This window comes from Poecile atricapillus, chromosome 3 (assembly GCF_030490865.1).
Source record: "Poecile atricapillus isolate bPoeAtr1 chromosome 3, bPoeAtr1.hap1, whole genome shotgun sequence".
Classification (NCBI taxonomy): domain Eukaryota; kingdom Metazoa; phylum Chordata; class Aves; order Passeriformes; family Paridae; genus Poecile; species Poecile atricapillus.
In genome coordinates this window covers 36,870,697-36,897,803 of record NC_081251.1, presented here as the reverse complement: position 1 = coordinate 36,897,803, position 27,107 = coordinate 36,870,697, and the positions used below count along the sequence as shown (strand labels likewise).

General features: G+C 38.4%; 1 protein-coding gene across 1 annotated transcript; it reads left to right on the top strand.

Annotated features, from left to right (window-relative positions):
• The first annotated feature begins 827 nt into the window (after positions 1 to 827).
• Positions 828 to 27,067, top strand: UBE2J1 (ubiquitin conjugating enzyme E2 J1). Its single transcript, XM_058834551.1, has 8 exons — positions 828 to 996; positions 9,910 to 9,983; positions 11,688 to 11,819; positions 12,384 to 12,468; positions 13,890 to 13,995; positions 15,807 to 15,936; positions 19,630 to 19,761; positions 25,859 to 27,067. The coding sequence occupies exons 1-8, from the start codon at positions 966 to 968 to the stop codon at positions 26,129 to 26,131; spliced, it is 963 nt and encodes a 320-aa protein (XP_058690534.1). The 5' UTR covers positions 828 to 965; the 3' UTR covers positions 26,132 to 27,067.
• Positions 27,068 to 27,107: the final 40 nt, after the last annotated feature.

Here is a 27,107-nt window from a genome sequence, read left to right as displayed (position 1 = left end):
AGTGAGAACTTGATGAGGTGAAAAATAAGTACCTACTCAAATGTTTTTGTTTTAAACTGTTGCCATTGCTGTTCAATAAAAGTGGGAAAAAGGGAACTGAGACATCAGAACAAAAATTATTTTTTAAAAGATGATTATGAAGAATATAAAAGTAACATGTAGTTAAGAACAATTCGTTTCACAGATGAAATTAAGGACAATATGAGCCAGATACAAACTTCAAACTTATGCTGAAGACAAGTACATAAGAGGTTGTTTCTTATTTTTAGCTTGTACTGAAACAAAATGGAGACTGCTGAGATTTTGACCACTTTAATTTATATATTCTCTTAGCTATATGTTCTTAAAAGTTCTATCCCAAGTGTATTACACCTATAACAAGGTGGAAAAGAAACAGTTGTAGATGTAAATACCTGTCACTGTGATATGAAAAAGGTGGCAATCAAGTCAAGCTCTTTCTGGTAATTCTTGCCAAAAATAATAATAATTGACATATGACACCATTTCAATCTTTCATGATCCTGAAAACCAACAAGATGCTACTAAGTCTTACAGTGAAGTCTGTTGGGCGGGGAGTGCGTTGGGTTTGTAGGGTCCTGGAAGCCCCTTTCCTAAGCCCCCAGCTTTCAAACCCACCGAGACCCAGAGGCACCTCGCCCCATCACCTCCGCGGTCGGTGCGGAGCCGAGCCGGGACGCAGAAGGGGCATTTCCACCGACGCAGCCAGCGCGGCCCGGACGCCGCAGCACCACGTCCCCTCACGGCTGCGGTTCCGGGGCCGAGCCCGGGGCGGTGCCGCCGCGGCAGGTGCCTCCCCCAGCGGCCCCGGCGGGGCTGTCGCCGCCGCTGCCACGTCAGGGGAGTGTCCCGAGGCGAGGCGGGCTGGGCCGGGGCCGGCCTTCCTCCTCCGCCCCCTGCCCCCGCCGCCGGAGCCGCCGCGGAGGGAGCGAGCGGTGCCCGCTGCCATGGAGGCCCGGTACAACCTCAAGAGCCCGGGTAGGCGGTGGGGCCGGGCGGGGGCGGTGGTCGCGCCTTTACGGGCTGCCCGGGCCGCTGCGGGCCGGGAGCCCGCCTCGGGGCTGCCGCTGGTCGCGGAGGGCTCGGGGCCGGGGCCGGGGCCGGGGCCGGGGCCGGGGCCGGGGCCCGAGGCGGGAAGCAGGGCCGGGGCGGGAAGCAGGGCCGGGGCGGGAAGCAGGGCCGGGGGCCGAGGCGGGAAGCAGGGCCGGGGGCCGAGGCCGTGGGATCCCTGCGCCGGGGCGGTGGCGGCGTTCAGGCGGAGGCCGGCCGCGTTCGGTTCGCTTTCGCAGTGCGATGGCGTTGAAACCTTCATCCGAGCTGCATTTCGGTTCAAAACACCCTGTCCGCCAGGTCCGTGTCTGTGTGCCCACGCATTGTTGGTGGTTCGTGGAAACGTACCTTTGGATGTTTAGTCAGGTGGCCGTGCCCTGTTGCCCCGGGCATCGCCTTCTCTCTGAATAGGTGCGTGTGAGGGGACGGCTTGCCAAGGGTAACTTGGCCTGTGTGGCGTCAGTTTGTTGTGCAGAAGTGTTGCTGTATAGGCTCTATTTACTTGCGTGTCTGTGTTCACATGTTTGGTTTGGACATGTTTGCATGTTAAAATTCATGCCTATAACTCCTGGGTTTTCTTTTGCATCCTTGAAGTGAGGGAGACGCCTCAAGAGATGTGGAGAAACAGCGCTGGAAGGGAAGGTTTTGATTCCTAGGAAGCAAACAGTCATGTCCCCCCGGTATGGCTTTGTTGGAGAAGCGGCCTCTGACCGGCTGTGCCAGGGCTTCACCTCCTGGGAGCTTGCACAGCCAGAGGCCTGACACTGCCAAAGCAAAACCTCTTTCGCAGCTCGTAAGGGCTAGTAGGGTTTGTGTGTGGGTTGCTGTCCTGCCCCTCCTTTCCCCTAAACGAGTGTCGAGAAATAGGCATTATCAGCTTCATATTATTGTGATGAATAGTGGCTTTATTTTTTAATCATACCGTCCTGTTACCAGCATGAAAAGTGGAGAGAAACTGAATGTTATGATGACCTGTACCTTACAAATGTCAGTGACACTCTTGTTTACAAACATATCTCATGCGGATGATGTGTCTATTGCTAAATTATGTCCTTTAGTCTCACACCCAAGTTGCATAGTTGCATAACTGAAAGATAAGCAGAGTCATTAAGCAAATGATGAACTTGTTGTCATTTAAAATATCGGGAAGGTTTACTTTTTTTAGGGAGATATGCAGGATGTGTGGCATATGTGAATTTACAGGGCCACACAAACATGCTCACTGCTTGTGGTTTGCCACGTCATGGGAAACAGTGATGGTGTGCTGTATGACAAGCACCTGGGATCTGGGTGGAGTGAACAAATATTTGTGGCTTAATTTAGAAGTGTTCTTTGTTGTTACTTGTCCCTCTATATTAAAGAGAAAATTACCTTTACCGGAATTGATTTTCAGCACCTGTTGGTGCTGAAAAGCAGCTGGAACCAGCTGTTCCATAGCAAAATGAACTTTATGTGGCAAAGATAAGTACTTCATACAATGGCTTAATATTATTTCTCCAAATTAAATATCTTTGGTTACATATTAATATATTAAACTATTTCTTTCCATGTAGATAGTGAAAGTTTGTAAATCATACAAATAACTTTTAAAATTTCTATAATGATTTAAAACTTTGATTTCAGTAGTCAAGATGTGTGAAATCATTCAGTGAACAGATGGGCAAAAAGGTGTTGAATAAATATAAACAAATACTTTAAATAAATATTGTTTCTTTAGCAGCTGTCCATTAAAATGAGTTGACAGTAGTTATGTATAGCCACTGCTTTTAGTCTGGCACTTTACTTGCTAACCAGGTAGATATGCATATACAATTACTTCACGTTTCTGTGTATGTTTGACAAATTCCTATCTTGTTCCAGTTACATGTGCAGTGTAATGATGGTATCTTACTCTTACCATTCGACTGCAGGCTTACGATGGAACTGTAGAATATTCTAATATTAAGATGGTTTTAATTTATGTAAATGCACAAAAATACAAAATACATAAAAAGACGTCTACCATAGTTTCTATGTCAAGGGGTTCTGTAATCTGTGGACTGAAGGGATTACTTTAGTAGCTGTGCTGAGTCCCTCTAGGGCTTTTGAACGAGTAGCTGTCCTTGTTGTTGCTTTACCTTTAATAGAGGAAGAACCAAGCTGCTAACCTTTAGGTCAGCTTTAGGGATTTGGAGCATGCTATCTTGAGACAGAGTGGAAAAAGTAATCATTTTGTACCTGTACAAGAGGCTTCTACTGTTGAAATCTGCTTTTGGACTTGAGCAAACTGCAAATGGTGATCCCGTCTGGTCAGTAGTTTTTAAAAGGGCAAATCCTACTAACCCTTTTAGTATAAGTTGCTTTAATGTAATGTTGTAGATGAAAACACATTTTGCATAGGAAAATATTGTTAAAAGAAACATGTGTCGTTATTGATCTTTATTTTGAGCCAAATTCTTCTATAGAGTTGTGAAGAAGCTGAAGTTCCTCTGTGACTAATACCTGGATCCCTCTTCTGTGGATGTGCTAGACCAGACTGATGAGTGGGGATCAGTTGGTCTCTCCATTGCTGTACTTTCTGAGTGCTCTCAAGCAGAACACAAAAGAGCAATATTGCTACACATCTTTGTCCTACTGCTGATTGCTCCTAGGCAACATGTTCATCTTCTTCCTTGTCCCTGTTCATGCAGCTAATTAGCTCTTTCCAACGTATCTGAGAGATGGTAACTCTCTACAACACAAAGCAAGTTGTTCCCCTGCACACCACATGTCTGTTGATGAGAGGCAGTGCAGCTCTGGCCCATCTCAGTTTGCCATAGGTACAGGCCGTGGCCAGTGAGGTCTGGGATGGCCAAGCAGCTTCTGTCACTTACCCTCTGTAAGAGCAAGGACCCATTAGGGCATTCACCTGATGCTGTCTTCTCACACCACCTATGAACTTGAGTTTCTTTTTTATTTCTTCCCAAAAAGACAGTTAATTTTGGAAGGGATGAAATGTCACACTCCACACTTCAGGCTTCTTTGTATTGTTTCAATAAGGCAAAGCCTTGTAAGCTGTTGCTTCATGTTTTTGTGTGTATTTTTGGCAGTTGTAAAAGGGCAAGCTATTTTCTGTCTTAGGATTTCAAAATGGATTAGTCAATGTATATCAGCCTGCTACCACATGGCTGATAAACCTCTCCCATCAATATTAAAGCTCAGCTGACTAAAGAACAGACTTCATCCTCTTCATGCCTCAGGAACATCCCTATTTTCTAAAATTTATAAGACAGCTACTTGGAATAATCTCTCTACATGTTTTATTTTTTCCCCCAAGAGCTGTGACCCTTAGCCTGCTGTAAAATCAGACACTAAATCTTGTAGTCACTGCTCTTGTAGTGACAATGTCTCGCTTTTGCTTAGGCTGTGACCAGGCGTCTGACTGGGTATTAGCACAGACACTTGAAGAATTATGAACAGCTACTTACTGTGCCTCACACAAAGCCCACAAACAACTGTGCTTTTTAATTTTTTGGGGGGCAGTTTGTTTTGCTTTCAGCAGACCACCACCTCATTGAGAATTTGATTAGTGAGGGCTCTGGAGGCCTAGGGAGACCACCTGGAGGGAAGCATGGCAGTGCTGTCCTGCATTTATTGCCCAGGGGCACTGCTTTGGGATCCTGGAGGCATAGGGAACATGACAGTGCTGAGATTGTAATCCTCTTAGCTGTCATCTTCAATATGATTGCTGCTTCTCCTACAAACTGTACTTCTATTTTCACTGCATATTTTGTACAAGTGTTCCATGCCAACAAGCATGTGTCAGTTCTTTGTTAACAAAACAGAACTAATAGGAAATAGCCAGTAGCTGTTGTGCTGCTTAGTACCTTCTGTGTATGAAGTAAGGCTAGATTGTTTAAAAGTTAAAAAGTTGAACAGATGTTAAAAATTTATTAAAGCTGAAGACATTGTTTGATCTTAGCTGTGTTCTACAAGCACCTTGCATTTTTTAAGTTTTACCTTCCTTTGTGTTGACTGAACAGTTGTTTTCAATTGCAACTACAAGATGAGTACTGTACTTCCTGCTGCCCTGAGGGAAATGAGGACTAAAGGCTGGCTATTTCTGTGGGTGAGAAGAAAGCAAGACAAGACTAATTAAAGTTTTTTTTGGTTTTTTTTTTTTAGTAGTTTTTAGTACTTTATATGAGTACAGGAGGCTTGTTGGTCATGTGAAAGAATGTACATGAGGCTGTGAAGATGTAAAGCAGATATTCAGGAGGCTTATGGGACTTAAGGAAGGATGTATCTGAGACCCTAAGGATGGAAAACAGCTGGCCTGTTTCTTGGCAAATGATGTTTCTATTTATTTTGTAGCAGAACTCAAAGGAAGTGAATGTCTTTGTCTTGGCTGGGATGGAGTTAATTTTCTTCCTAGTTGCTAGTTCAGTGCTGTGTTTTGGATTTATTTCTATTATTTTTAGTTCACAAATGATCACACATCATTCACAGGTTCTAAGCTGTCCGGGAGAATCACATCCACAAGGTGACACACAGGTCCTAGTGACACTATGCAGATTGCTGTGAACCTATTAGAGCTGCTGTATGTTTAGATTTAATAAACCATTCTCTAAATAGTACAGAAAAAAATACCATTGAAAAAATGCTATTTTCCATATCAAAGAGCTACTGTAACTCTTTGCTTTAAATATGTTTTCTTAATGCATCAGTGACCAATACCACTTAAAGTGTTTGCTTATTTTTTTATTTAAAATGTCAAAGCTCATCAAGTGTTGTCATTTTACAAGAAATTCCAGGTACTTTACACATAAACCTAATCCTGATGGGTTTTTTTAATGATGTGATCCATTCTTTATGCAGTGGAACTACTGACAGTGTGATTCACCGTTATTTTTCCCTTACAGGAAATTTAAACATTCCCTTTAGTAAAAGAGAATTTCTTTTAAATGCCAATGCAGTTTGGGTTCTCAGGTGCTTTGGGCTGCTGTGGAGACTGGTGATGCAGAGTGACTCTCTGCACTGTGACCTCTGAAGTCACTTGATGGTTACACCAGCCATGAGTGAAGCTCTCTTGGCTCAGTGGTCAGGTACAAAGTGGAAGGAGAAAGAAAACAAAGCCAGCTGGATTTGAGAAGACCCTCCCAAAATGTCAACCATGACGCATGTAATTGAAGGGACTTGATGCTTGTCTCAAATGGTTTATGTGATTTCATTTTTTAATTTTTTTTCTCTCATTACTGTCTAATATTTTTCCTAATTGTAGATAGTAGCCTCATTAATAGAAAAAAGCATAACAAAGATGACTTGTGTTTTACTAATTGCTTAAGTATAAAAGTTTCTCTGAGATGAATGGTTTTATGAGAGTTTTACTTTCATTGGAAAACCTATATTCAGTAAATAAATTTCATCCTTGCTAGTGCTGTTTTGGTCAGCAGAGCCATAGGGAAAGAGTTACTACTTCTTCTGTATTTCTCCTGAGTAGCCTCTAAATCTTGCTTAAAGTGAAAAAAATAATAATAGCAGCCATAAATAAAAAGGTAGGAAACATTTGCCAAGGCAGTAAAAGCTGTCAGATTGTTTTATTCTTCTTTTCCCAGCTTAGATAAATCAGCTTGAAAGATTGAGAGATCTCTAGTTTATGCCAGCTTTTCTGGATTCCATTATTTATCTGTTCATTATGTACTTTCTTTTTCAAACAGTAGAACTGAAATTTCAGGCTGAAGTTTGAGAATTCATTTTAAAATGAAAAGATTGCTGTACATTTGAGGAAGATACTGTCATACAGAAACACCTTTTTTTTTATTTTATTTTTTAAGAAAAGGCATTATGATTTACTAAGAAAACACCACTGATGTTCAAATCCTGTCATCCCTTTAAGCAGTTACAGTGATGTTTACAAAGAGTGACCACTTGCATTTTCTGTGTCCAGAAAGTTTCCCCAGCCACTAGGTATAGAGTTGTCTGGCTGGGCACATAGCAGGAGTACTTGAACGTGGTCTGCAGTTGTGTGAACTCAAGAGAGTTCAAAAGAAGCAGTTGTGTGAACTCAAGTTTCATGGTAGCTTGAAGTAAATGATGATGAAAGTAGAATTTGACTGGACATGGTTTTGGGCAGAAATGAATCTACAAATCACATATGCATATGTTCTAAAATTTTGATCATTAATTGTTATTCTACCACCACTCAATCCTAAAGCAAGCTGGTGGTTTTAAATTTGATTCTCAGATTTTTAATATCAATATTTTGCTTTTCAGAAAATTTTGATAAGCTCAGTGTAACACAAGAGGCAGATTGTCAAGCAGAGCCTCTGACTTGTAGTATTCTGTCTTTCCTCCACAGAGTAGTAGAGAGCTCCCACATCTCCTGCTTGGTGGGAACTCTCCAGTAATCTCTAGTCCAGAAACCTAATTTCCTCAGGATTTAATTTTCATGAACATTGATAAAATGTTGCTGAGTGAATCTGTGAAAGTGTGGTTATTTTTCAGGCTGATGGTTATGTCATATTAAAAAATAACTTGATTTTGTCTCTAAAAGCTGTCTTAGGTGAATTCAGTGACTTGACTTTTCTTTTTTTGGCTGAAATAGCGATATGCTTTGACGTTATTGACAGTCTGTGATTCTTTATTTCAAATGGGCCCAAACCGTTCTGGTTTTTCAGAACTGCCATTGCCAAATATTTACTTAGTGACTCAGTGTGACTTCAGTGGGTTGAAATACCATGACTTGTTGCAGGCATAATTCACTTTGTGAATTATGCTTGTTTCTTTCACTGTAGTTTTTGGCAGCCAAACGAGGAACTGTTTCATGAATACTGCAGCAGTGCTTAAAGAAGAAACAAATTTTGTGCTTTCTTCACTGGATCACACGTTCTCAGAATGAACCTTTACTGCTCCAGGCTTTTCTTTGAAGCTTCTCAGTTGGTATTTTTCAGCAACGTGGGAAGAGAAAGACAAAATGGTTTGGGATAGCAGGGATCTTTAAAGGTCATGTAGTTCAGCCTCCCTGCCTCAGGCAGGGACACCTCCTGCTGGATCACAGCTCAAAGCTCTGTCCAACTTGACCTTTAGTGCTTCCAGGGATGGGGCATCCACAACTTCACTGGATAACTTGTTCCAGCACCTCACCATCCTCACAGGAAGGAAGTTCTTCCTAATATCTAATCTGAGTCTACTCTCTTTCAGTTTGAAGCCATTCCTCCTGTCTTGTTGCTACATGCTCTTATAAAAGTCCCTTTCCCATCTTGCTTGTAGGCTCTCTTCAGATATTCTGAACTCTTCAAGGAAGGCTGAAGTTAGGTCTGATAAAATCTGATAGATTTTTTAAATGTCCTGGGTTACTTAATACTGAAAACTTCTTATAAGCAAATTATCTCTGTGATATACAAGTGCTAAATTAGTTTTTGCTATGTTTCATGCCTCAAGAGTGGAATAGTATTATGCTCTAATAGCTTTCCCTTGGTGAACATGGGTGACTGCACATTATCCTGTTATAGCTGAATGTATTTCTTTTCTTTCTTGGTCTCTCAGCTGGGAAATCTCAGCAACAGTTGTCTGCCTTGTCCATGACTGCTCTGGCTTTATTTAATAGTTTTTGTTACATACATTCTCTGTTTTCTCATGGTCTGCATTTTGCTTCATGAGGCGCTCACTCCTGAACTAGCTCATCCTGGTGCATGCCACTCTCCTTCTAAAGGCAAGCGTCCAGCCTTGTTGGCTGTGAAGCAATGCTGGCTCCTAAGCCTTTTCGGGTCCAGACTGGTTTTCTTACTATTCCTCTCTAATGAACTGGTAAACCTTAATGAAGATGAAAGAGAAAACCTTTTATTCAGCAGAGTCTGAATGTTGCTAGCTGTGACGTGATCTGGTGGGATCTGTAGGGTGTTTAATTGACACCTCCCTATGGCAGCAGCAAATTTCCACATAATTGGTTTTCTGTTTGGATTGTAAGAAGTGAAATTCTCAGATTTTGAGCCATTGTTTGTAGCTGTCCAAAAGTATGAAGGAGGAAAATAACTTTTCACAGTAGATTGGAAGGAAAATTACTCTGCAAGGAGGATAGAGTTTTATTAGACACTAACTGAGGGCCCCTGAAGTATAAGAGATGTAACAGAGCTTGTAAAAGTGGCCACAGGAAGGAGATGCAGAAAATACAGATGATGCTGGTATTTCTGAAGTGGAAGGTTGGAGAAGGTTACTAATGACTATCCTGAATTTATGATAGAAAAATACCTGGGTGTTCACACTCAGTGTCAGGTTCTAACTGCAGAAGCCCTGGGTAAATTTTTCTGGCTGGGCATATGTCTTTTCAAATCTAATATAATCTAATAACGCTAAATATAAATTTCATCTCCTCTTACTGGTGATGTGTTGATTTCTCTCAAGTATTACTGTGCCCTCCCGTTGATCAACTAAGGGAGTAGTTATGTAATTGTCATGGGAGGTGTCAGGATAAAGCTTTTCAGCAGTTGTTAAAGATGTGCATGATGTCCTGTATAATAAAATATCAATGCTGTTAGCCTTGTAAATCTTGTCGTCTGAAACTCTGTTAATTATATGTATGTTTTTCCTCCTGTCAGGTGCAATTACTAACATAAAACTACTTTAGTCCAGGTGTTCCATGTTGAGAAACTTTGTAACCATGCACATATTTTTCATAACTTTATGCTTGTATAACACATTTAAGGTTTATTCATTGTAAGTAATTATATAATGTCTTGAATTATGAGATCCGGTGAAGAAGTGGGAATATGCTGGAGAAGATTAGTTGGCTGAAAAGAGTTCTTCAAGAAATGTTTTATGTATTTTTCTGTGCAATGCATATTAAGTTATTTTCTTCATTTTCATGTCCTATGCTTTCTTTTTCAGCTGTCAAACGTTTGATGAAAGAGGCTGCAGAACTGAAGGATCCTACAGATCATTATCATGCACAGCCTTTGGAGGTTTGTTTCTCTATATGTTTGCAAGACCTTGTAATTATGCAGTTTTATTCACATACACTCTTAATTAATACGTACTTCTCTAAAATGCGTATATATTTAAAATGTGTGTATTTAAATGATAGTGAACCATTCTTTTTTCCTGTGACAAAAATCAGCAGCAGAATTTAACTTCAGTTGTCTTGTAGTTCCAAGTTATTGGTGAAAGTACTTAATAACAGTTTTATATTGCACTTGAGTAGTTTTATAGCATGGGTGTGTTTATTCCCCCATCTCTTTCCCAAGACTATGGAAATACTTAATATTTAAGTCAAGCTTCTTGTAACCAAACCTGACATCTGGCTCAGTTGCTGAGTTGCTCACTGAAACACTTAACCTAAGGTGATACCTGAGGATTGCTGTTTTGCATTTAAGAAAACATGTGAAAAACATAAATGCATGCAATTCTGGATGCATTGTAAGAAAGAGGGATTTTACTTAAGGAGTAGCTAATTGTCTAAACACCTGGTTAAGTTTTTGGGCTGAGAGGACAATGAAGTTCTGGTGGTTAGAAGATTAAACAGAAATCCCTTCTGATTTCTCTGGATTAATTAAAAAAGGCAGTGTTCTGTGGTATTCAGTTGGGAGGTTTGATTTTTAGCCGTTTGCAGAAATGTATAACATGCTTAACATGCTCACATAATAATGCATGTTCCTAGGTGCTATAAAATATTCCTTATTGTCTACTAGTTTTTGTCTGTAGCTTGTTTCTCCTTCCTGTGGTGAAATAAGAGATTTAATTCTTGCTATTATTTGTAACCTACATGAAGATCTTATTTCTGGATTAGAACAATGTCTCGCTGGGAAGAGAACACTGGCAGATGAAATGCTGGAAGTCTTGACAGTTATCTCCTGTATTTGAAAAACTGTAGCTAGGTGGGCCATCCCAATGCTGTAATACCAGTGTTTAGCATTACCTGAGGGATCTCATTCACTGACAGCAAGCCTCGTTTGGGCTTCTGTCCTAACAGTAGTTGTTCTTCTTGTAAATATTTTGGAAGGTGTTGGCAGCACAAGTTCTGATACACAAAATTGCAGCTCAAAACCCCAAAGAGAAAATGTTTCAAGAGAAGTTATTTATATGTCCAATGTCGATAAAACTTTAGATTTCAAATTGTACCTTTCAAAGTTGTGGAATAAGGCACAGGAGCTCTTTCAAATTTGGTGGTGGTGGAGGGAGAATAGGACTTCTCTAGGGTTTGAGTCAAATCCCTGTGTTGTCCTGGGCACAGAAGGAGCTTTGGGGAGGCTGTTCTTTCTTGGTGTAGGTCTCCCCTTGGTTCTCCAGAAATTATTGCTCACTGAGGCAAAGATCCAGTTTTCTCTTAATTGACTCAGTTTTCCATCTGTTGGGTAATAAAACCCTGGTCATAGTTTATACAGCTAGTATAAGGAATTTGGATAATGAATTTGAGGGTTTTGGCAAATTATTACGTAAGTAAATTACCAGAAACCTACAATGCTTTATCCTTAATGCTGTGTTCTCTTAACTCTCAATTTGATTTTGGCTTCTTAAAACTTCTGCCTGTGTACTGTTTTTTCAGCCTGTTCTTATTCAAGAGAATGGCATTGAGTTGTCTATTTCTGTGATGAGCACTTTTTTTTTTCTTTCTTCTTTTCTTTCTTTTCTTCCCCCCGCCCCTTCTTCCATTGATGGGGCCATTTTAGGATAATCTTTTTGAATGGCACTTCACTGTTAGAGGTCCTCCAGATTCAGATTTTGATGGAGGGATTTATCATGGGCGAATAGTGCTACCACCTGAATACCCCATGAAACCACCCAGCATTATTTTGCTGACGGTAAGTAAGCACGCGTACTAGTAGTTCCTTTTTATGTTATCCATTTTATCACAGGTAGAGAGAGATAGATTCTTGGCATTTAACATAATGTTACTTTGTAAGAACGGTGGCACAGTGTAGTATAATTGAAGATCTAAAGTTCTGTAAGATGATTTTGGTAATCTCTAATTGTATGAAGCTTTATGCCTAATAAATGGAAGTTCTTTCCTCTGGGAGAAATCACATTGCTGATGTGATTGTCTAACCTTCTGTTCCCTTCCATGGGTCCTCTTTCTGTTGAAAACATTGCTCAGATGTAAGAAAGCAGACCTGTAGTTTGGGGCAAAGGCCTTCCTTTGTGCATAGTTTTGTAGAAGATTTTCTTCATGCATTAATAGAATAAGATGACAGTGTTCTGTGTTCAGCAAGCTGAATGCCAATTTTGTGAGGTTGGCAGTATAATTTTATAAATGTCACATATTGTTTGCATATGGAATTCTTTTGATCATGATTTTTATGACTTTTACCAAAACTCAAGAGTTAACTTCTAGTATGTTTTATTGTATCCTCCCTTTTTCTTTGAAGGCAAATGGCAGGTTTGAAGTGGGGAAGAAAATTTGTTTAAGCATCTCAGGACATCATCCTGAAACATGGCAGCCGTCGTGGAGTAGTAAGTAACAATTCCTTGAAAAATGTTACCTCTGTCAAACAACTTGTTCTTTAAACTAAAAAAAAAAAATCTCATGGAGAATGTTTATAGTGGAAAAGGAGATAGATTTTGAGGGTGTAAAATTGTAGGAGAATCTGTCAAATGTAAGGTCATAAAAAGAGTGAAATTGAATGATTTGGAAATGATACTAAGTAAATGTCAGGGCTTAGAAACTGAGGGGTGATGGTAAGCTCTTCTTTACGTGGATACATAAGCATTAAGAATTTTCAGACTACTTAGAATATTCTTTGTGTGTTTTGTTTAAAATTGTTCTTATGAAAATAAAGCCTATTACTTTACCCTGTTTTTGCATGATCACTAAGCCAGCTTGAATATTAATAGAGGGGAGTTTTCAATTCTAATGGTGTGGTTCTGAGCTGAGAGGAAAGATAATGTGGTCTGAGTTCAGAATAAACAAATCTTCTCTATCTTTATTTTTAAAAATACTGTTATCACAGAAATTGAGAGCTGGCACAGTTCATCCAAGGCAATATGCTTATGTTCAAGTAATTTTAGTTTTACTGAGTACAGTACATCAATTATTTCTATATCAGTTTCACTTTTAAAATCTGTTGGTAAGATATTAGGAGTTTTTTAGTGGGCCTCTCTTCAACTTTTGTTAAATCTCTTATGTTTTTTTAAGGAGTAGCAAATACTATGTTTCTAAGTAGTTGCAAATATCCTGTCTCTTTCCTGTGGTACTTATTTTGATGTGGTATTTATTTACCAAATCTATTAGCAAAGTGTCCTGAATTTTTAAATTTCATTACTTCTGTAAAACAAAGTCCAAGTACAGATGTTGTCAAAAGAGATGCTTCAGATGACAATTCTGTTAAAAGCAGTTATTAATATTTTAAGTGAGCTCCTTCCCCTATTATGATGACATAAAAGGAACAAATTCTGCAGTACTTCGAAAAAAAGAAAAGCTCTGAGCATGTGTACAATAAATTTCAAAATTAATGTCTAATATAAAACAGATGCAAAAAGAAGAATTCCCTGTGAACCTTATCTTCTTCCTCTTGTCCTGCTCCCCTTCTCCCCTTCCCCCCCACCCATGCCTTTTTATATGTTAGTTCTGCTTTACCTTTTTTAATCCTTTTTAGAGTCTGGAACACTCACCTTAATGCAACATTTTTGTGACAATTGATTTTTAATTCTCTGTCAGCTGGTGGCCTTTTCTTTGTTTATAATGTGATGTTAAAATTCAGAAAGCCGTGCTGTGTACCAAAAAAAAACAACTCCAAACCAGTGCTGTTTGTAGGAAATTCAGACTTGGCAGAAAGAAGTTTTGCAGTCATAAATGCAACTTTCCTGAGTGTGGAATGAGATTATGTAACTGTTACTTCTGCCACTTTGTTTATATCTCTGTTTTCCCATTTTAGTAAGAACAGCTTTACTAGCCATCATTGGATTCATGCCAACCAAAGGTGAAGGAGCAATAGGATCTCTAGATTACACACCAGAAGAAAGAAGAGCTCTTGCAAAGAAGTAAGTGCTAAGTTTGCTATTGTAGGTACATTTACATTCACTCACTTCTAGGGTAATGCATTGAGTAGAAAATCAGCTACTTCAGTCTGTTCTCTTGCATTTATTCCAAATAAAACAAGTTTGATGCCTTGTGCATGTAGTCACTTTTTTCCCTGAATATTGTGCAAACTTGGAACTTGCAGTCAAACAAAATATTTTGAGAGCACTCCGTTCCTTCCAGCATTGTGTGGTCATATTAGAGGTTTGTCTGAAATTCAAGTAACGTTGTGATAGAGGACTAATTGCAGCATGGAGAGGAAGTGGGTATGATGGAGTTAGATACTAAGTAGAGGAGAAAAGAACCAAAATAATGATGCATAATTGTCTTTAAGGAAATAGTAATAATGAAACTATTTCAAAATTCTGAAGCAACTTCTTCTACATGATCTTTAGGAAATTAACTTAAGATTAGGTTTATGACTGTGATGAAATTATTAGCTTAGTGGACAAAGGGGAGACAGTGGTTGTTGTTTATAGGGACTTCTGCAAGGCTTTTGGTATCCTTTCCCTTATCCTCAGTCATGAAGTACAGTCTAGGTAGGTGGGTACAGTAAGGTGGATTAAGAACTGAGCTGCCTGTTCTGCAAAATCCAGTTGCAGGGTGGTCACTGTTGGTGTATTCCTGGTGCCAGTACTGGGGCCAGTGATATTCAGTCAGTGTCATTAATGGCCTGGATACTGGGGCAGGATGCACTCTCAGCAAGTTTGCTGGTGATATAAAACTGGGAGCAGTGCCTGATACACCAGAAAATTGTGCTGCCATCCATCCTCAGTGGGCTGGAGGAATGTCAGAGAAAAGTCCTGCCCCTGGAGATGAATAACACCAACTGACTAGAAGGGAGCTTGGAAGGGAAGATTCTGGTGGTCACCAAGCTGATCATGATGCAGCAGTGTGCCCTTGTAGCAAAGAAGGCTGATGGTGTGCTGGGTAGCATGAGGAGGAGCATTGCCAGCAGGTGAAGGGAAGTGATCCTTCCTCAGTACTCAGCACTGGTGAGACATTAGGAATGCTGGGTTCAGGTGGGGCTGTGATCAGATTAGAGTACAAGAAAGATAAGGACATCCTGGAGCAAATTCAGTGCAGTGCCACAAAGGTGATTGAGGGGCTGGAACATGTTTCATACATGGAGATAGTAAAAGAGCTGGGAGTGTTCCACCTAGAGAAGAGAAGGTTCAGGGGATCATATCCATGTGTATGATTTTATGAAAGGAAGTTGTAAAAAAGGTAGATCCAGGCTCTTTTCAGTGGCATTCAGTAACAGGAGTGGGTCAGTGAGGTGGGTTGATCTTGATACTGTGCTGTCAAGTCTCTGTGGTTCCTCACTGGCCTGGAGAGCCACCTGAAGAGTGCCCTATAGAGAGATGATGTGGGAAGGTAATGTTCTGATGAAGCTGAAATTCCTGGATTTGAGGTGCAAGCTCCAGTATAACATTTGTAATGATAGTTAAATCTTTATCATTTATAATTTTTATTTGCTGCTGATATAAGTATTCTAATTGTAAGAAATTAATAATAAAGTATAAATAATAGTGATATTTTAGTCAGTTGTAAATACTTCCCTAAATGACATGAGAGAATTTGTGTTAGTAATAGAGGTAATTCTCAACATATTTTTTCAAGATAGTGTGATTTGAGGCAGAGGGAAGTGTTTCTAAGCTACTGGCCTTACCACCACTTGTCTTTCTGTGGATTGTTCTGCAAATAGTTTATTTAAACAAGCACACAGGAACACTGAGAACATGCTATTCTGAGCTATGTCATTTGTGGGCAGGTCACAAGACTTCTGTTGTGAAATGTGTGGCACATCTATGAAGACAGCCCTCTTACCACTGACATCTGGAAGTGTGTCAAGCCAGGCGGACAAGGAGGCTAAAGAGCTTGCCAGACAAATTAGCTTCAAGGTAAAGTCACTGTTTAAGCTTTTATCTCTCTTGTATAGAATTAGAAAAAAAAATACTGAGGAAAAATTTGTAAATCACAGAGACATTCATCATATCAGAAAACCTTCATCAATTGCTATGTGGAAGCCTGTTTTCTCAGTGCAGTCTGAAAGAGAAAAATAAGAATGGATCTCTTGAAATTTGCCAGTTAATAAGTTGTGTATTTCAAGCGTTGATTGATTAGTTTTAATTTTAGTGGTGACCACTGTGGTAAAAACTGCCTATGTTACTTTTACTTCCACATTTTCAGACACTAATATCTTGATTAAATTCTCCAGAATTAGTCTTACTGTAAAAGTGTGAGGAAAGTTTGGGCAAAGCTAACCTAAATTTTTTACCTTTGTGATTTTTTTTTTCCTTTTGGTTTATGGAAGGAATAAAACATATTACTACTGAAAAATGGTTGCAAATTCTTTTGAACTACTCTGCTACTATCTGAAGATACTGAAAGTTGAACTCTGGTGTGGAAGTTGCTGTGACCGAAAAATGTGTTCTCTAGCTTGTGTTTCAGTGAAAGCAAGGTTTGTTTAGACAAATACATTCCTTAGAGAATTGCATGTCATGCATGCACAGTGTTGTTTTTCACTGGGTTTTCCACTAAACTCTTAAATCAGCCACTAAGGAAGACTACTGTGCATGAGGGAAGGGAGCTATGGTTATATTATGACAGTGTGGCATTAGTGCAGAATGCATCCTCACTAAGGTCAGGGCTGCCATTATGTCCCCTTTTGTCACCCATGTTCTTCTAGTAGTGTCCTAAAGGCTACTCTTTCTTTGTACGCACTATGAAGGTAAAGATTGTCTTCTTTGAGAATTCCTGCCAGTTTTGCAGGACATCCATATTCCTATGCCATAATGCTTATGATAAAAACATTTCCAGATATCTTACAAAGATGAGAATAACAGGGACAGAGTTTTAAAGCTGAGCTACTTGAAGAAACAATGGATTGCCTCTTCCTTGCTTTTTTACAATATATAAGAGTTTAAAATTGTAGGATTGATTTTTATGTAAGAACTGCTAATCTTGATCAAAGAAATTCTAGAAATACCAGAGTTTGGTTTTGTTTGAGTTTCTTTAGAGAGAAAGAACTCATAACTTACATTTCATATCTTTTTCAGTTTTAAAGTTAAAGACTTAGAGACATCAGTCTTTAAAGAATATTGATGCTTTCTATGTATCTATATGCTTGACACCACCCCCTAAGAGCAAGTACTTGTCAGGGGAAAAAATGAACAAAAGTCTTAGGTTTCTACTGCCTTTTACTGTCCATTGTGGGGTTTTGTTGTTTTTTTGGTTTTTTTTTAATAAGGTAAATCAGTTCTGTCCTCTGGTTGCATTTTTCTTCCCTTCTCAAATCACATTTTAGGGGTTGGAGTTTTTTAAGCTTCCTGCTTCTCTGCTTCGCTTGACTTTCTTTTCTGTTTGTTGTTAAGATGAGGTGTTCAATTGATGTGTTTGTAATAAACTAATAGTATGAATTACTAGCAGAAAATAAAGATGTTTTTAATCATTTGGATACATTTCATGTCAATTTATGGGGTAAGATTTAACATCAGATTGCTGATTGAATGTGTATTTTGAGAGTCTCTCTGCATTAGCTTCATCCTTAAATAAGAGTTCTTCTAACTATGTGTAGATGGTCCCATGGTTACTGTGTTTCTTACCAGCTTTAAATAAGATGGTAACTTTTTAAAAAGCCCTCTGTGTGGTGTTGAGGTAGGCATATGAAATTTGGGGAGGGGACCCCAACACACCTTATTACGATTTTCCTGCTTCTGTGAGCATCCACATTTGTTCCTGTCTGTTTTAATAGTAAATTATATTTTGTAGCAGTTTTATATTGGCTTACAAATAGTTTTCTGCATTTTAGATGTTATAACAGAAATTCAATTTTGCTTAGAAAAGGAAAAAGGAGAAAAGAAAAAGAAATTACTAATAGCATATGTATCACTTTAAAACAGTGATACATATCTTGCCATCTTGCAACATCTTGCCTTCACAAGGCATATTTTGCAGTAAAATTAATTCTCTGCTCATCCTCATTATTACGTTTAATTATGTTGGTCATTTTTTGAATGTTAGTCTGACTTCAGTGTACATAGCAGACTTAGTACTTTCATAAACTGAAGTAAATCAAATGCACGTTTAGCACTGCTTTATAGAGATTAACAGTAAAGATGAAGTAAGCTCATCTTGGAAGAAGCAGGAGTATGAAAATCAGTAATCACAGGTTATGGGGAACTTACAGTTGGATATAGGAAACAAAGATTCACCCTGAGTGTTGTCAAATGCTGGAGCAGACTACCCAGAGAGACTCTGGAAGCCCCAGCTTTGGAGATGCTCAAAACTACTCTGGACATGACTCTGGAGAGTGTTGGACCAGGGACATCTAGAGGTCCATTCCAGTCTAAATGTTTCATAATTCTGTGTTGCTTTGTTGATGACCCATGTTTGAATAGTAACTTTTCCTGTCTAATATTACAGTTCATAACAGTCAAGTGCAAAGGGAAAGCAGTGTTGCCAGGTTCTAAGTTTTCAAATGTTAAATCCATCTCCAGATTGTTTTGGTGCCGTATTTTTTGGATTCCCTTGATGTGATACACATAAAGAGACAGTGAACTTAATTTCCTCACACTAAACAGTATCATGAAAGACTACTATACTGTGATCTTACCAGTTTGTTATCACTGTAACAGGTTGTTTTCTAATACACCGTTTGTATTTCTTGCTACTACTACCACCACTACTTATGTCTGCATTTGAAGACAGTCACTAGATTTGAAACTGTCATTTTGTAATAAATTGGGATCTAGACACATGATTTAGGAGGTGACTTGCTTACTGATAAAAGTTGATCTGGTCATGACATCTTTTTTTTTTTTGACATGTGTAAATTTTTAAAGTATTTCACTTCAGCACTATACTGGTATATCCTTTTCCATTCCCAAGAGATTATTGCTGGCATATATACTGGAGTTTGTGTTCTTCTGTGTGATCTCTTGTCTCAAATTTCCTAAACATGAAACCTAAATTCTGGGAAATAATGCATAGTAGACATTATGTAAATGTGTATGAAAGCAGTATTACACGACTTGTATTTTTTCTGTTACTCTGTGCTGAAATTTAAATACTGGACACTGGTACGGATATACAGCCCAGTGTCGTGTCATACATATATGCCCACTCTGTCTACAAGGCAACTTTGGTACTGGAACCACATTACATTGGCACTCATGAGAAGCTCCTTAGTCCTGTGGGGGAGCAGGCTATGCTACTTCACTTTTATCAACAGGAGGTAAGAATTGTCTTAAAGACATGCAAAAAAAAATTGTGTTATTCTGGCATAACGTCCTGGATTTCTAAGGGATTTTATTTTTTTGCTCTCTACATCTGTGATTTTTTTGAACATTATATCCGTTATGTGCAAACAAAATAGTTATTTAAACCTTTGTTTGCACATTTGCAGTCTTATTTTTAAAGAATGAAAATTTCTTAAACTTGTTACTGTGTGATTGAAATGCAGCTGGCACACCTGATTATTACATTTTGGTAAGCCTCATTCTCTACAATAAAATACACATTCCAAAATAAGCCAAATTGTTTTGGAGCAATTTTGATCTTGTATGTGAAGTGTATATATGTGCTTCTTATAGGCAGAGGTCAATTCATCCAGGAGATCTGATGCTGGACCCTCAAACACATCAGGACTGAACCACTCTGCTGCCTCACGTGAGCCCCAGCAGGATAGCGCAACTAGAGCGTTCCCAGATCCACCAACTGCAATGGTATGGTCCATCTTTGAGCTTTATTGAACATGAAATTGGTCCTCTTAAGCTGATTGGAGTCCTGACTAAAGTATGTAGTTCACATATTTATTCTGAAATTCCTGCATACTTTTTTATAAAATCTATTAGCAAATAGTATGCTGAATCATTTTTAGAAATAGCAACCACTTCCTTCTCTGAAAACAGTAAATAATGTTCTTTTAGCAGTTCTTCCCAGTGTTTCCTTTAATTACATTAAGTGTTCATTAAAACTTTATGGTATCTGAAGCACTAAAAGTTATCATCTGTGTAATGTAGCACAAGTTTTTTTCTACAGAATTCTTAGCCAGAAGCAAAAAATGTTTCAATGATAACCTGTAGCTTTTAAATATTAATCAGTACTATGTTCTTGGGTTTTATAACCTCTTAAGTAAGTCTAAAATATTCTTACCATTTGAAATATGACACTTGCATTTTAATACTGCTAGGTATAGGGCTTACATAAAGGTTTCAGAAATGACTGAGGTCTGGTGATGGGCCAAGGCAGCTGCTGTTACGACTGTTGCAAATGCAATCTAAATTCACTGATAAATTGCAGGCAAATCCCAGCTAAGCTGCCTTTTTTAGAGAGGATGGGGCTGCAGACTGGTTAAAAAACCTACAACATGCCCAATAACATCTGTTGTGTGTTTGTAATATATTTTCAAGCTATGTAGAAATACAAACATGCTAATAGCAAAATTTTTTCCCCCACAATAAGGATTTTTCTAGATTGTTCAGGATTTAATAAACCATTTTATTATATTCTTCTTACTACAAATCCTGGCTAATATAGTAGAAAGAGCTGATACACCAAGGCATTGCTGGCATTTTCTTGAGGAGAGGCACTTTAAAATGAATCATATTTTTAAGAAAACTGTTTTTATCAGTTATACTGATTTAATAATTAATGATTAATTTAATTTTCAGAAAATTCCCATGGGAAATGAGACCTTTAAACATATAAGCATATAAATGTATGTAAATGTAAAATGTAAAAATACTCATATATGTGATTAACTGTAAATGATAAGTGAGTTCATGTTTTAAGGAACTGAACTAATATTCAGGATTGTTAGTTTTAGTTTGAGCCAACACCTGTGTTTCTGAGCTGTCACATTTTGAGTCTTAGGAATTATCTGGAGCCATTCAGTAGTGGAAAATAGCCACACAGTGGAAGAAAGAAATGTGTAACAGGAAAGACTATTTTAAGGAATTTGAGCTTGCTATTTTTGTGTTCCTATTCATGTGAAAGGTAATAGAAGTATTTTCAAAGTAGGGCACTCTAGGCCTTGATCTACTTAGAGGTATGAAAGAGTACCCATGTAAACCTCAGATCTTTTCTACTCAGCTGGGTTCAGCATGTGTAAAATCCATTTATTGAGTTCTTGTTGTGTAAAGACCTAATTCTGCCTTATTAAGTTCTGTTAGCTCTCCCTTCTGTCAGCTTTTACCTAGGGAGAGGATTATAGCCTCACTGACGAAAGAAGGACCGAGTCTTACAGTATTTCCATTAAGTATATGTCTTTCAGATTTCAAAACCCAGTTTGAAACTGTTGTTTATGTTTTGGCTGTCATTGTGTTACTCAGTACTTCAGTCTTACAGATTTTTGCCCTTTGAAAATACTTACAGTATAATTGCTGCCTGGATGTGTTTGTGCTGTGGGAGAGGTGCACTCAGAGCTCTTGACTTCCAGGCTTTCCCTGTGTGACCACATCTTCCAGGTCGCTTCCCTTCCTCCCCACCTTCTGTTGTCTTTTTGCTAGACCAGCAGTGGTTGTTCCCATTCACTGTCCTGTTAGTACTGACTGGAGTGTGCAGCACTGATGCAGATATTGCACATTGGCTGTTAAGTTTTATGTGCCTGTATTGTTAGAGAACATTTATCCAGCCTTTAAATGACTGATCTTTGAAGGAGGGGAGGAGATCGGTTCTCATGCCAGTGAGAGCTGCTTCCCAAGAGAACTTGTCACAACGTTATCAAGGTTTGCCAGGTGCAAGGCAAAGAGAACAGCAGCATAAGAGTAAGGAAAGGAGCAATGCTGCTCTGGAAAGTGCTGCCACATCAACTTGTATAAAAGGATACAGAGCTACAGAGAGCAGTCTTTAGCATTAATAAAACTAAAGCAATAGCATACCTAAGGCAGTATGCAGCATAGTACTTCTGAGGGGTCTGAACCCAGTGCAGAGAATACCTCTGACTAGACTACTTCTGACAATACTTTTTTTAAATTATATTATTATTTGTAGTAGCTGTTGATGTCTGTTCAAGGCAAAGTAATGATACATTATTTTTGTTTGAGTACTCAAAGTGCAAGCAAGCTAGTGCTGCTGAAAGTTGGCTTGATAAAAGTAATTGCCCATAGTATTAAGGTGAAATCCTTCCACATCTGAGCAAAACAATGTTTTTGAAGGAATATATTATAGATGCTCAGGTTGGACTGGGGTCCAGTGGTTGCCTACCAAAACTCTGATCACAGTCTGTGGGACTCATTGCTAGAGGATGGAGAGTGCTGCAATTTACTCAGCAGCAGAGGCTGGTAAGCTGCATTTCTCCGTCTTCCCCCCTGACTGCACTTTCTAAATCTGTGTGGATTATGGGTGTCTGAACTCCCAGCAAACCCGTAGCAATACATCTGGTGTATTGATAAGGAATGATGTCCCACCTTGGGGTTTATAGCTAGTGAATAAAGTTGATGCTTGATGACTTATTAAGTTACTTTATTAAGTAACAAGATAAAACTGTAGTTAGGCTGTTTTCTGATAACTTGGGAATACATTAAGCCTCAGTTATTAACACCTGTTATTAAACAATATCCTATAGTAGTGATCTGCACTGATAATAGTGGCTGGATGAAGCATTGAGAGGTGATAGAATAAACAGTGTAACTGAATCCAGCTACTCTTAAGCTGATGGAGGCATCTGTCAGAAAATGAGGCTGTCTTCTGATGTGTGAGATACATAAAAGCCCTTACCTTTAATCATAAGTTCTGAATGATATACTGATAAAAAGTATTTCCCTTTATCTCTGTTAAGTGGTGTCTTAGTTTCATAATACTGCAGCAACCATTTTAAATGTCTTGCAGCTGAGAGTTCTTGGCCCAACTTTGATTCATTAGAAATAGACATTTTTCATTAGCCATTAAGCCATGCTGTGTCAAACTGCGGCATTTCTTCAGCTGAAAGTTGTACAAACAAGTATTTCACCTATCCTGATTTCTGCATCTCTCTACAGACCGTTAGTATAAGTGAAAGAGGCTTCAGTAACCCAGAGGATTTATATGATCCTAAGTTTCTGAGTTTGCTGTATTTTTTAAACATCCTTTCTAAGATGATGATTTAATCCTTCTAGTATTCTGATAAAAATTTTTAAAATAATGGCCTGGAGATATAAAGGATGCAATGAGTTCTACCATTCTGCAGTAGACTGAACATGATACAAATTTCCTTACTTGCATTTTGTTAGATGATATAAGATCTTAAGATAAGATTGTTAGTTCTGATATAAATATATTTTACTGACATAGCTTATTCATCAAATAATTGTTCAGATGTCCTTGGAGCAAAGCTTTCTATCAGTCCTAACAGCCTCAGAAGCTTCAGAAATAATATGACACATTGTAATATAAATAGTATGTAACAATGTGACATGTATATTACATGTCTATAAAGATCAGATGTTAAATATGCCTATAATGAAATTATTATTGAATATTTCCATTTTGAGCCTCATCCACATTTCCAGTATAGTTTGGCAGAAACAGTGGAAATTGTGTCATGTGAGGTGTTGTGTTAGTCTAAAAATCTTGTAATATTTTCTTATGAAGAGTTCAAAGGCTTGCCATTAAGTTGAAGACTAGATGATTGTGATTTATTTTTATTTTTTTTTATAGTGCAGCCATCTGCCACTTTTGGGATTCTTAATGATTAAGTCTTCAAACAAACAAAATCATCTCTCTTACCTATATCTTATTTATATCTATTATTTAAGATACCTTAGCACCTGGACCCAAATTTATATTGGGTCATGATCACTGCTTTCTTCTGCATGTCTGGTAATGGTTGGCCATTGATAATGTTGGGAATCCCGAGGTGGTGTATTAGCTGAGCTTTGGGTGAAGCCATTGGTCTGCTGCTGTCCCAATCCATCTGTAATTTCCTCAGAAAAATAACTTAAAAGCCTTGAAATTCTAAGTGAGATTTCTCTTGAATCGCAGATCTGTTCATGTCAGTGTATGACACCTTGTTCTGTTCAGAACAGGGCCTTTCTGTTTTATTTTTAAATTTAAGTTTTGCAGTATTGAGAAGATGTGTGTGACAGTCAGTGCTAGTTACTTTTGTTAGTAGGATGATGGATTAGGAATATTTCTAGACTTCTTTGTATCTTTAAAAACTGAAGAAGAGAAACACTGCTTACTGAATAGGTAGTTCTTGTGTCCTGAATTCACTTCTCTCCCTCTCACCTTCTGGATGATGGCAATGTAGATGAATCTAGGAACTTCATTCTTCAAAGACTTGGCTGCCCCAAGACTTTATTTTCCTTGGCATAAGGAGCTTTCAAGTGAGAAGCAGAATTACTTCTGCAGTGTACTGGAAATCATGACAGGCTGCTTGTAGTAATCTTGGCTGTCTCTGCTGATAAAATGTATATTTTAAAAACATTTTTCTTTGAAGCTACCCAAGCTGCTTTGCTTATTTAGGTAAGACGCCTGTGTAAACAGGCGAGCTGTCAAATGTGGCAAGTAATTGCATCAGTACTTCCTTGCCAGTGATAAACAGTGGGAAATACTAATGATGAGGAGATAGGAATGGAAGGCCTCTTCCCTGGGCAAAACAAATCATCGACTAGGTGAAAATTTTGAATTCTTTGTCCACACACAGAATCACAAGACCAAGTATTATTGACTGTCTTGTGGGTTGTCAAACCTGATATGCAGTTGAGGGCATTCCCTATTTGGTCATGTGGAAAGGTAATCTTTAATGGATGTAGTAGATGGCTGAAGCGACGCTTAAGGTTATGGGTATTGTGTCCATTAAAAGGCTTTGGAAACAAATCTAAAATGTCCAGAATTCTAGTTTTACCTGCTGTAATAATAATCTTTAAGAAGGAAAGCGGGAGAAGGCTAACTCTGGAAAACGTCTTCAAATTGCTTTAAATAAAGCAATTTTCTTAAAAAAAAACCCTTATTTTCTGAGGGCTGAAAATAAGACTTAAAAATTTAAAAACCTGCAGGTGTTTTTCAGGGCTTCTTTTTTGAACCTTGTCAAAATGCTTATTTCTAATGACTCTGCTGTATCACTGTTTTTAATATTAAATGTTGGAAGTTTGAACTTTTTAGTATTGCAGCCAGGATTAGTCTGGTGGAAGATACGATATCATATTTTCTAGTTCATGAGATTGAAACTTGTTTTCTTCAGCATAAAATTCTCATGAGCAGAACATCATTTGCCCAAGTTTATTTTTGAGTACTTGTAATGTCAGACCGAGTTTGACCAGTAGAGGGCAATAGGTAAGTGCCTGCACACGTACTGTGCCCGGGAACTCCTGCTGGGACCGGTAGGTTTGTGCTTAGGATTTTTGTTTGGTGTTTTCAGTGGTGATGATCAGAACAGACTTCTGGACCCAGCTGTCCACAGGAAACACTGCAGCACTGCTTAATTACAGTTCTTGGACTTCTCTCCATCCTTCCTTTGGCTTCCCCATCTTGTTTCCCCTTCAGTATAGGTGACATTGCAAATCCTCAGAGATTTAACTATCCAGAGGATTTTTAAAGATTTCTTGAACAGTAAGGAGTTAAAACAAATCTTAGACAAAGATACTTGCAATCTCTAACACAGATATGGTTTGACAGACTTCCTTCAGCCTTCTCTTGTCTATAGAACTGCTGATCTTAAGCTTGAAATATACTTCTGCTCAGGATAGTGTATGGATAGAAACAGCCAGCTGTAACAATCTTGTAATTGTTAGTGACATCTATGAACAGTTATCTGAATGGCACATTTTAGTCCTTTTGATTTTATCTCTTGCTAATCTTACATACTGTATTGTCTGACAGCTCTCAACATTTGCTTTTTAGTCTGAAACTCAGAATAGCGGTGCTGCGGCTGGCCAGGAGCGTACTCCAGCTGTGTCCAGCACCACCACCTCGATGAGTCCTCGGCAGCGCCGTGCGCAGCAGCAGAGCCAGAGACGGGCCCCAACTTCAACCGACTTTAACCGGGCACAGCAGCCGAGAGTCAACACCAACCACACGGGGTCGACTGTGCTCATTGTCCTGCTGACCTTTGCACTGGCAGCTCTCATATTTCGTAGAATATGTTTGGCTAACGAGTATGTATTTGAGTTATAAGGTTGTTTGTCCTAACAGCAGTGACTTGACTGCTTCACTGAACATTCTGTATTGGCTATGACATGAGAACTGTTTACAAAGGTTACTTTTTGTATTTACGCTTAAATCCTTATGAATGTTAATTTACCTACAGATACATTACTTGTAAGAAAACTGAATTTGGACATGTAAGGTGTGAGTTTTGAGTGCCCACTAGATACTTGGAGAAACAGTGCAGTGGAATATTAGGAATTAAGGTATTTTGGGATGGGACTAAATTTGAGTAATTTATAAACTAGAAAAATGATTTTTAAAAAATGGCCGATTAAATTTTTTTATGGGGCATAAATGCCCATATAAGTACCCCATCTAAGTTAGTATAAGATTTGACATTGGAAAATGAAACACTACTATGTATTTGTGTCTGGTGAACTCTTAATTTAGAAGGAGTACAATTTTGTAACCACTTTTATTTGCTATTACACATTTCCAGAGGTGAAACACACACAAACTGGTTGTGATGCTGCTTTGTGTGTGTGGAAAGGGGAAAGGATTGTGGGAGGAAAGTAGGTGCCAGAAAACTACTTCCATTATTTTGATTTTTATTTTTTGGAAGAAAGATTGAATAATCTTTTGAAAGATATGAATGTCCTCTTCTAGTACTTTCAATTGTATATCTTGTTTTTAAAATTTGAAGATTATGCAAAACATGTCTATTCTTGCAATAGTTATAAATATGTAATATAATTATTTACCCAGAGCTGTTGTCTTTTAATTATACCAGAAATATACATAATGTGTTGAACTGAATGTTTCATATGTGGTTTTATTTACTAAAGAAAATTTAAACCTTATTATACATAAATTCTCATATATATGAACATGCTTAAGAGAAGTATTTATTACAGTCCTGCTAGTAATAAAGTTTCAAGCCAGTCTTTGGATATGTTTCAAGTATCACATGGCAGTTTATTTCTTGTCTGAGCATTTTTCTGGT